We start from the raw sequence: 10,242 nt of genomic DNA on the forward strand, positions 1-10,242 counted from the left end.
AGTGACAGTTAGAGAACTGTTAGCGCATGTCGAGGAAAAGCCCTGGATGTCGTAATGATGGCGGGTTGAGTGGGTGCCCCAAAGGCAGTTGTATGGATTCTTTATTTTTCAAGCGAACTGGCAGTCTTCACCGCACTGAAAGGCAGCACAAAAACTCAGCAGTTGTGTCCAAATGTAAAGTTTTCTCTCTCTTTTAAAAGGAGCTCCGAGAGATGTTTAGCTTCATGTACGAATCTACACGCAGGATTATTCATGACTTCTTTGGCTAAACGCCCAGAGTGTGAGAAGTGTTTCTCTGGCTTCTGTGACTTGGTGTCTAGACAAATGGAGGAGATGGTCGGCAAAAGGCACCTTATGAAGATGGAGGTTTAGGCATTTAAGTTTCTATAAATCTGTGGGACTTTCTAGAGATCGGGGATCCTTCACAAGTTCCATGTAATTATGGCTGCAACTAACTATTGTGGTCACAATCAATATAGCGGCTGTTTACTTTCCTGAATAGTCATTATATATCTACAAAATTAAGATTTGCATTGACACCTTGTATTGAACAGACAAATGTTTCTAATTTCTTAAAGGAGGAACAAAAAGAGATAATCGACACAATTTGTTGCTACTGGACAAGCGTCTACGTTTTGCTTAATAAATGCCTGAAACGGTTTTCTGTCAAAACAATTATTGGACCCTGAGCGATTTTTCTTTTTTAGTTTTTTTCTTAGTTTTCAGCTCAACCAAACACAGGAATTAACCACTAAAATTAAAAATCACATTAGGGCGTGTGTTGAATGTCATTTGCCACCTGACTCCAAAATACAATGTTTAGTCCGGCTGTTTTTAATTTCAACTCATAATCCCCCCCCCCAAAAAAAAGCAACATCTCAATGGAGGCTGGCCGGTTGCTTAATCCATCTTTTTATGTTTCCGAGATGAGCCGTTTTTATCCCTCTTCAAAACCCGCTGCCCAGCGAGCAGCATTGTCAACGGACCTTTTCAGTACGTTGATCTCCCCGGCTGTTTGGCTCAGACCGGCCTCAACTATCCGCCGTCTGAAGAGAGCAGGGAAAAAAAGTACTCTGGAGATGGAGAGAAAGAAGGGGGTCAGAGGTGAGAGACGACTAGAGAGACTGAGATTGAAGGGAACACTGGCGGGGGGGGTTGAGAGAGAGAGAGAGACTGTTATCTGCTAGACTCCAGACTGTTATCTTCTTCATCGCCCGCTTAGTGAGCGCTGATGAAGAGGGAACTAAGGGGCAAAATTGCTGAGGCCGGAGTGAAGGGGTGAGAAAACGGTCAAAAGTGGGAAAAGAAAGTTGACAGGAGGAAAGGAACAAAAAGAGGGAATGAGGGAGCGCGAGACTGCCCGAGGGACCAACCGAGCAGCGTTTCTCTCCATGTTGTGAAGGGCGGAGAAATGTTGCTACTGACGACCTGTCAACTCCTGATGTATCATTTCAATGCTATGGGAGGTATGAAATAACCAATAGATCCATTTTACCACAAGAATATTTTCTTATCATTAAAAGAATCATTCAAAAGAAATAATAGAAAGAAAAGAAAAAAAAAAAAAAAAAAGACATTTTACAACAGTTCAATGATGTCTTACTGTTTATACAAGTAGTTCGGAGGTGGTTATTTAAGTGAGAAGGCTTGTCCAAAGAGAAAGATCAGGAGATCGATTACGGATGTTGGGGAGCTGTGCGGACGGGGTCGCACCTCTTCAACCCTTGAAGAAAAATAAGAGTGGAGGACAAGGGTCAATTAGGTAGTGTTGAAATAATAAAGCAACTTGACATGGAACAACTATAACACATCTGTCTCGGGTGACATGAAGTCCTCTGGATTTTTAACATTGTCCACATGCATGCCAATTTCCTTTTTTTGTTTTTTCATGCAAAGCTTTTTACGCACAAAAAACAAGCCGGCTTTCGCTGTCATAGTTCATTCAACACAACGGGATGAAACCCTGGGAAGATCTGGGAAGACACAATATACCTTGCAGGTGAGACGTGTGGGTGCAACGTGAGTCAGTGTGAGAGAGTTGCATGTGAATTTATCTTGCACCTTCTGCATGCTGAGTGAAGTGAGTCACAGGAAGGTGTGTGTGTGTGTGTGTGTGTGGGTGTGTGTGTGTGTGTGTGTGTTGTCAGGCCCCGACAGGCTCTGCTGTGGTCCAAGTTCAGGTTGCTGTCAGGTGGTAGTGGTTAGTTAGCGGAGCTGGTAATAACCTCAGACACTGGCCAGATGCCCTCAGGGTACTGTGGGAAAGTACATGCATTTAGTGGGTCACTGCAGTATTTCCCGCATGCTGCTGCTCAAATGGTGACCCTGCACCAGGTATTTGAATACAGTATATACAGGAAAAATAAATAAGTAAAAATGCAATAAACTTTGTTCTTTCTCGTTGATATGTTTCTTAATGAAATATATATTGCCAGTGTTTTTAATGGAATCCCGTCCCACTGTCCTACACAATGTTTATCACATTCGTTTATTTACCCACATTTTGAGTATGCGTGGATTAACAATAGCTCATCGGAAGCCCATTTGAATTCACTAAAATATCTTTTTTTTAACATGAGAAGGGTAGTTTGCAGTTATATAACCGCACGCCAGTTCGAATGCATTTCTAGATGTGGTTGTGTCTTTAAACAAATTTAAGGAATAATAAAACACTGTTTTGTTTGCATTGTTCCCATTAGGGCCACAAGATGATAGTTTCAACCTCTAGTAGGATGTTGCAGCTACTGAACCTCTTTTACAAACGAAGGTCAGCCAAGGAGATGTTCTCAGTAAAGAGAGTTTCATGACTCTGCCCCCTCTTTGGTGACCGCTGCTGCATTGCAGACTGTTATTCAGAAATCACTTGATTTAATGATTGACACCGACATGACGTCAGCGCTTTCAGTGAACGAGTGTTAAATGAAGCAAGATGTTTCCACTCCCTGCACACATTCTCCTGCCCAGCAAAAGACAATTATAAACAGGTCACTTTTCCACAGTTTAAACCTGTGGGTGTCGATTGCTTTTGAAAGGTGTCCAAGTCACTTAGCCTGACCGTGGCACCGCGTTGGGAAAGCGGAGGGAAAAAGTCAACGCTTTCAGCCAGTCAGCTTCTCCTTACTCATCATTTATTAAGCGTGAGGCTGCTTTTTCCGGATCGCCGCGTCGTCCCACAATGGGACTACATCATTTCACAGTTGCAGCAAATGTCATAACGGAATGACGTGGAACTAAATCTGGCAGGATGTCCGGGGACGGGCGACGACGGGAGCAAACAATCGCTGCTGTTGTCTTTCTCATGCTGTGTACGTTTCTCAGACCACAGCAACCATGACCAGTGGAATGAAGTGTTTTTCTTTTTTTTTCAAAGGGAAATGATGGTGCAGTTCTTCCTCCCCTCTCTCTCTAGTTCCCACGCTGCCTTTTACCTGACTTACCACAATTTGAATCAAATCACTTGTGCCCAATTGGCTGCTCTGACCATGTGACCTACATCAGCCCTAAAAGCACCGCCTTTTGAGATTGGTCGAGGATTTTTTCCCATGGGAGCTGCCGTGTGTGTGTGTGTGTGTGTGTGTTTGAGAATGTTAGGAAAGAATCCCCCCCTCCCTCCTCTGCCTCCTTCTTCCCCCTCCCTCTCTCTCCTACCTCCTCTCCACTACTACCCCCCCCGCCCCCCCTTTCTGCTCTTTTTCCACCTCCCATCCTTTGAAACACAGCATCACACTTTAGATAGCCCCTTTTGTTGTCACGACAAGGAGCATTCTTTCTGCGGCGCGGCCACACAGAGTGTGAGAATGCCGGAGGTTCCCCCGAAAAACAGGGAGAACAAAAGACTTACACAGTAACAAAATGTAGCAGTGTAGCAACTCCCTTAAACTATTCAGAGTATGATTGAAAGCAGTTTGATAAACGCTTTGATTTGTTTCACTTTTGGTGTCCTTTCGATGGCCGGCGGCCACGACGTTAACCAATGGAAAGACTTCGCGAGAACAATCGCTTGTAGCAAAATACCGTGCGGCTCGGCCGGTACATCCAGTGCTGGTCGGGAGAGGCTCTCGAGATGCGGTTAGAGAGAAAAAAGACGCGTTATTTAAAACACAGTCAACAACACGACAGTTGTGGATCCCGTGGCACGCATCAGTTCTGCAAACACAACTTCTTTAAAAGGCCAGACTGTGGTGACCGGAGCCACATGTCGTGCTTCTTGGTGTTGCGATTGGTTCTGACGTCGCTGTCGGTCTGATTGTTTCTGTGTCGCTAAACATGCGGGCGGGGGGGGGGGGGAGCAGAAGAGGCACCTGCACACGCTCGTTCTCCTTCAGCTCTCTGCGACACCTGGATGAGCGGATAAAAACCCGGTGGTTAAGCATTACGGTGGAAAAAACGTATCTCTTAAGCCCAAAACTAACCTAAAAACAATTCAGAAATCAACTGGTTCAACGTGGTTTTGAATCAGAAATGAAATAACATCTGTTTTTATTTGAAATTTAAGGCTCCTTAAAACCTCACCACCGTGACTGGCCTCGTTTTATCACGTCCGTTTCCATGAGAACCCTGAATGCAGATGTGTTACTATCATGTGTGCTATTTTCACTGATGTGCAGCCTTACGTCGCACCATGTCACTTTCTCCAAAAAGCGGGGGGAAAAAGCGATCTCTGCTGAATCTCTCCATTTCCAACCAGCAGTGTTGTGATTGATCCTGCGGCGGATCGCTTGCACGCCGGGTTGCTTGTGTGCGCGGTGCCGTTGCGTGTGTGCCTGCCGGTCCGCGGCTTAGCCTGGAGTTCAGAGCAGGTCCTGTCTTGCTCCGCTCTGGGAAACTTTGAGCTGAGCAAATAGCTGGTTCTGTTCTCCTGGCTGTCGCCACACTTCTACGTGTGAGCGTGTGTGTGTGTGTGTGTGCGCGCTGCGTACCAGTGCATACGTGCGGTCGATGCGCACACTGTGGCTTCGGCCTGTGCGAATTTGTGAAGTTTGTGTGTTTTGTATGCGTAAGGCAAAGTACAAACGAGGAAAACACAGAGTGCACCAACGGAGGGATGAGCTTCATTCCCACAGGCAGACAGGAGACGACACCTCTGCTATTCCCACACCTCCACCGTCTAGCCGGCTCTCTCCTGTCCCGACCTCCGTCACCACAGAGGCAAACACCCCTCGGCGTGTGCACACACAGGACGGGACAACGCAACAGCGTTGGGTTGTGTGTGCAGGCAAGCAAATGCATCTGCAGTCGTCATTTTAAGTTTTCCCCCGGATAAAGAGGGGGAGGGAGGGAGGGAGGGAATGGGCTTCCAGTGAGCCAGTTGAGGATTTGGGCTTTGTGAGGTTTTGGAGTGAGGTTTGACTTACAACCCACCTCTAAGTGGAATGTTGTTTGCTGGGTGGAGCTCAGGTGTGTTGACAAGGCTTTTAACACTGACATGCTGTCAGGATGGCTCACAGACGTGTGTGTGTGTGTGTGTGTGTGTGTGTGTGTGTGTGTGTGTGTGTGTGTGTGTGTGTGTGTGTGTGTGTGTGTGTGTGTGTGTGTGTGTGTGTGTGTGTGTGTGTGTGTGAGAGAACACAAGTTGGGGGCCGGCAAACAAGAGGTCACTAATGTCCCACCGGGGAGACCTCTCACCACGGAGCCTGGACAGCATAGACGTGTGAATGTCACTGAGGCGTAGACGCTGTCCACACACGCGCACAGAAAATGTGTGTGTGCGAATGGGTCGACGATGCACATGTCCGCACTATTACGATCCTCAGGTGTGCAGTCTGTGTGGAGAGGAACAGATGTGGAACTCATTGGCCGAAAAATGCACAACTTAAAATGTTAACGTTTTCTGTGTTGGGCTACTTGAAAAAAAAAAATCTGGTCACACTGTCTCTGACCTCCAGCATCTCTTTAGATAATACTTTAATGAATTAATTAAAGTATAATAATTAATATTGTATAACCATAATTTATTTATTTAATTAATAATTCATTTTAAATAAATGGCCACTTCCTGCAGCACTGTCTCAGGTGTGCAGAAGAGAGATGGTACACATTTCATTTTACACTTTTTTAAATTATTTTTTATTTCACGGAAGATTCCTTCTTGGAAAGGCCGTGTTTTTTTCTTTTACTAGTTGAACGGTTGTTGCTGCTGCTGCCAAAAACACCGGCAGTGAACAGGCTCTTCGTTCACTGTGAGGAGTTTTTGTCTTCAAGACATTTTCGGATGAGTGAAAAGTCTTTGAGTCTTTGAGCTCCGCCTCTAATCACTGCTTTCATCCGTTTGTCCAGACGTGTAACAGCGATGAGTACGCAGCGGTACCCAGAAAGGACATGGCCAGGATGCTTCAGCAGAAGGGTTTGTTATGATGACAAAACATATCGGGATGCATTCATCTGGACTTTTTACCCCTCTCCTTCTGTTTTATGTAGCTTTGAAAGAGCCTGTATTCTGTTTCTAGGATTTCTGCAGGGCAACCACACAATACAACAACAACAACAACAACAACGGGAAGAGGAGACGCTTGGTGACATTCTGACCCCAGGTGTGACCCCTGAATTCCCCAGGTATGTTCAGTGTCAGTGGGCCCCCCTTTCGGGGCTGGACCCAGACACCCTGACCTTTCCCGGGGGGGCGCCCATACAGCTCCACGCCGTGCCCCCCGCCGTCCTGCCGAGGATACCACTCTTCTACGTCTGCACCCGATGTGGCAAGGTGTTCTGGGAAGGCTCTCACTTTGGCCGCGTCCTCTCCATGTTTCAGGACGTCTTGCACATTGCAGACGAGGACACCAAACCCGCTGCGGCTGCGCAGCAGGATTGACATCTGCAGAGCCGCTGCGCTTCACCTGTCGCTCGAATGCACCCACAAGAATAGCGTGGAATCCAATTATAGACATTTCTTTTTTCTTTTTTCTAATGGACTTGATAGGAGAGTAACGAGAAAAGAGGCATTAAGAATGACTTCATCTGCAAGAGAGACACCGACTTCAGCTCCTTTGGAAATAATTGGATTTCCTGTTCGCCATCTGGTTTTAAAATGTATCATACCCCCAAAAAACCAGACACGTATAGTCTCAGCGGCTTTACGCCTTTTGCGTTTGTGAAAGTTTTAAGCACAGTGATCAAAAGACGGATGACGCTGTGATCAATTTCTGACGTGGTCATTTTTGTTGTTGGTCGTGTTCTCTGTTCGACCACATTCACAGGGATTTATGGTTTGGATCGTATTGAGATCCTTTTAATTGTTCCTAAATAATTGTTTCTCTCGACAAGGAACTAGAATTACCATCAAATTATAAAGTTTGTTCCCTTATTTTATTGTTTGCATTTAAAAGTTGCTGTTAACGGATCACAGGGCTAAGTTCTACCGCCTTTACTGTGGGATTTACATCTATCTTTTTTTAATATTTTGTTGAAAGCTGAATATGCGTGAATAAAAAGAATTCAAGTTCATGTATCAATCTGTGAGAAGTCCCCCGTTGTTGCCGTCACCGCACTGGTATTTTATGACGTGTTTCCAAATGCAGGGGACAGATGGTGAAGGATTAAGACTAGACGGCCTGATGATCAACAGATCCTCCAAGCTTCACTGATGTCTGTCAGGTGTAACACTAACAGTGTGGGGGTTTGGTGCCCCGAGGCTGAAGAGCAGACGGGTCCCAGAGTAACGCAACACGCACACACACACACACACAGAATCCCTCCATATTGTCTCATACTTGACTTTCCAGCTCTCAAGATTGCCTAAAAAAGCTCTTATGTGGGAAATAATGCATTTAAATCTTGAGGTGTTGTCGTGCACGCCAGGCATTTTGTTAACCCTCTTTTGGGAAGCCGAGTTCAAATCTATACAACAATCAACAACAACAAAAACCACCGCCGTACATCCACTTTAACTAATTGATCACTTAACAGGCATCAAAGCGCCGTCCTGCCTTCCGATGTCGTTCTGTGGATCAATGAGGAAAATGTGTCCTCGGTGTGTTTGAATGTCAGCGGCTCCATCGGGAACCTCGGCATGATTCAGTGACCCTGAACGATGATGAACATTTCCTCAGAATGTTTGAAGTGAGAGCAGCTCCAGAACATGCAAACGGTTCCCTTATGGCCACGAATAACTATGGAATTTACAGATGTAAATACTTTAATGTGGTTACAGCTTTAAATTGTTGAGTCTCTTAACTTCACAAGCTGTCAGTTTACAGGGAACTCGGCTGCTGCCAAAGTCTTGATTAAAGCATGTTGTGGAAATATAGACGTTACTTTTGGAGTGAGGTGTTCTCTAACTTCATTATTTTGGAAGAAGTACAATTGCCTCTTGTGTGAAGATCACGTTGGGACCTTGACATGTGAGTAATGGGACACCATGTAGCAAATCCGCACCACCAAAATGAAGGCTTTGTGGTTTTTTTGTTGCAGTCTCTGGTTAATATTGTCGTTATTTCAAAGGACTTTGTGAGTATTGTAACTTCTGAAGAACGAAGTTCAACACGTTAGGTGTCCATGGCTCAGCGTGTGAAGTTCACAGCCCGTTGTTGTGGGTGCAGCGTGAGCACATCTGAAGCTGCTTCTCACACGGCGCGGTGACAAGGGGAAACTGTTGGGTTGAGGAGATCTTGAAGATTGCGGTCCGTCTGAGACGTGACCTACAGATTCTCAAGCAGAGCATCGTGCGATGAGGTTTGCTAGTTAGTTGTTAACTGTAAATGCTTTTAAGATATTATATACATTTATATACATTGAGTTCTATTTCCAACAGGACACCAAAGGCCTTTGACGACACTCAGGTTAAATGAATTTCCATTTCATTCAGTGATGTATTCACTTCTTTGTGCAAGTGGCCTTTGATTTTATCTCAATTTCAGTTGTGGAAAAGAAGGTTGATAAAGCAGATGCATGACTGATAATGAGACCCATCTGTAGTGGAGGCCAGCCAGATGTTAGCCTGTAATAAAATAAATGTCTCTCAGCAGAACGCGCGTTGCACCTCATAACTAATGCTGTTGTTTCAGTATATATAGAGTATATATGCCTCTTGCATCCAGAACAAAATCCGTCTTGGCATATTGCCTTGTTTCAAGCAGACGGTGACCATAACCGCGGCAACATGAATCTACCCCGAAGTGTCGTTATTGCTGCGGACGCAGCGGACAGCCTCGCTCGCAAATAAGCCGCTGTCTGTGTGTCCTCTGCCGTCCTTGTCCGGGTGGTCGCAGCCCCTGTCTCCGCGCAGAGAGCGAGCTTTCTGCTGCAGCACCGTGTTATTTGATCCCTGCTCTTTCTTTGCTGGGAAGAAAAGCTCGCCTCTTTCCCACGCTCTGAGGACACGTGGTGCCCGGAATGAATTGGATTCAGAAGACCCTCCTTCCCGGTGAAACGCCCCCCTCCACCCCCCCGCTCCCCCCCCCCCGCTCCCCTCTCTTTCTCTCTCTGTCTATAACCATGATGATGTAAAAACTAATTATATTGCCATAGATGTATCATTGGAAATCTGGCATTTAATATACATGTATATTAAAAAGACTTAAGTTTTTTTTAATTTAAGTAAGAATGTAAGTTCCTCGGTGACATGCGCGCGCACCACAGTCCCGGGACGGGACGTGTGGCTCCTCCCGTCTGGTCTGGCCCCTGGCTGTCCCCGATCGGTCCGTTTACAAAGACGAGCCGCACACAGTGAAGGGCTCTGGGTTCTCTCCATGTCGCTGAAATGAAAAAAAAGAACGAACAAAACGCGGTCTTGTTTATCGACACACAGGAACAGAGATATGGCTGCATAAATAGAAGCAGGGTGGCGATGTTGCTTGGGTTATCTTCGCGTGACCAGTTTGTGGAGAACCGGACTGTCCTCACCGAAGGTCGCCCGAAATACTTTTTGGAGATCGCTTTCTGCTGATCCTTGCCATGATTGGGTTGCGCTTTGACGCACGCGTTGGGTGCCCCGTTGGACATTTTTAACGGCATTTTAGCCCAATTGAGAAAAATAAGACACGTAAAATACTTGTTTTGAGTGTGCATCACTACTCGATGTACAAAAGCCACACGCTTGCATCGGGTTTGGCTTCTTCTGACGCGCACATTACCAACAAAGACCCCGGGAGCGAAGGGGTGGGGAGGGCGCAGAGGACAGCCGCAGAGTTTGGGAGAGAAACTTTTGGCTCTTGTGGTCTGTGCAAATGTTTTCCAAGTGTCCAGGCGCAATGCAGCCAAAAGATGTGACAGCAGACAGATGTTCCTGATTTTTCGCAAAATGTGCGT

At 46.0% G+C, this 10,242-nt stretch overlaps 1 protein-coding gene across 7 annotated transcripts in view; it reads left to right on the top strand.

Annotated features, from left to right (window-relative positions):
• Positions 1 to 7,448, top strand: part of exd3 (exonuclease 3'-5' domain containing 3) — a 31,169-nt gene extending 23,721 nt beyond the window's left edge. For 3 of the 7 annotated variants that reach the window (XM_040198352.2, XM_040198353.2, XM_040198351.2), the window contains exons 20-22: positions 6,277 to 6,343; positions 6,447 to 6,552; positions 6,749 to 7,448. In XM_040198352.2, coding sequence (XP_040054286.2) covers positions 6,277 to 6,343; positions 6,447 to 6,552; positions 6,749 to 7,091 — 516 coding nt within the window. In that variant the 3' untranslated portion in view covers positions 7,092 to 7,448. Of the gene's footprint in view, positions 1 to 6,276; positions 6,344 to 6,446 lie in introns of those variants that run through there. The other 4 variants (XM_078087907.1, XM_078087906.1, XM_040198354.2 and 1 more) reach the window with 2 other exon arrangements.
• The last annotated feature ends 2,794 nt before the right edge of the window (positions 7,449 to 10,242 follow it).

Source organism: Gasterosteus aculeatus, chromosome 14 (assembly GCF_964276395.1).
Source record: "Gasterosteus aculeatus chromosome 14, fGasAcu3.hap1.1, whole genome shotgun sequence".
In the NCBI taxonomy this organism is placed as follows: Eukaryota; Metazoa; Chordata; class Actinopteri; order Perciformes; family Gasterosteidae; genus Gasterosteus; species Gasterosteus aculeatus.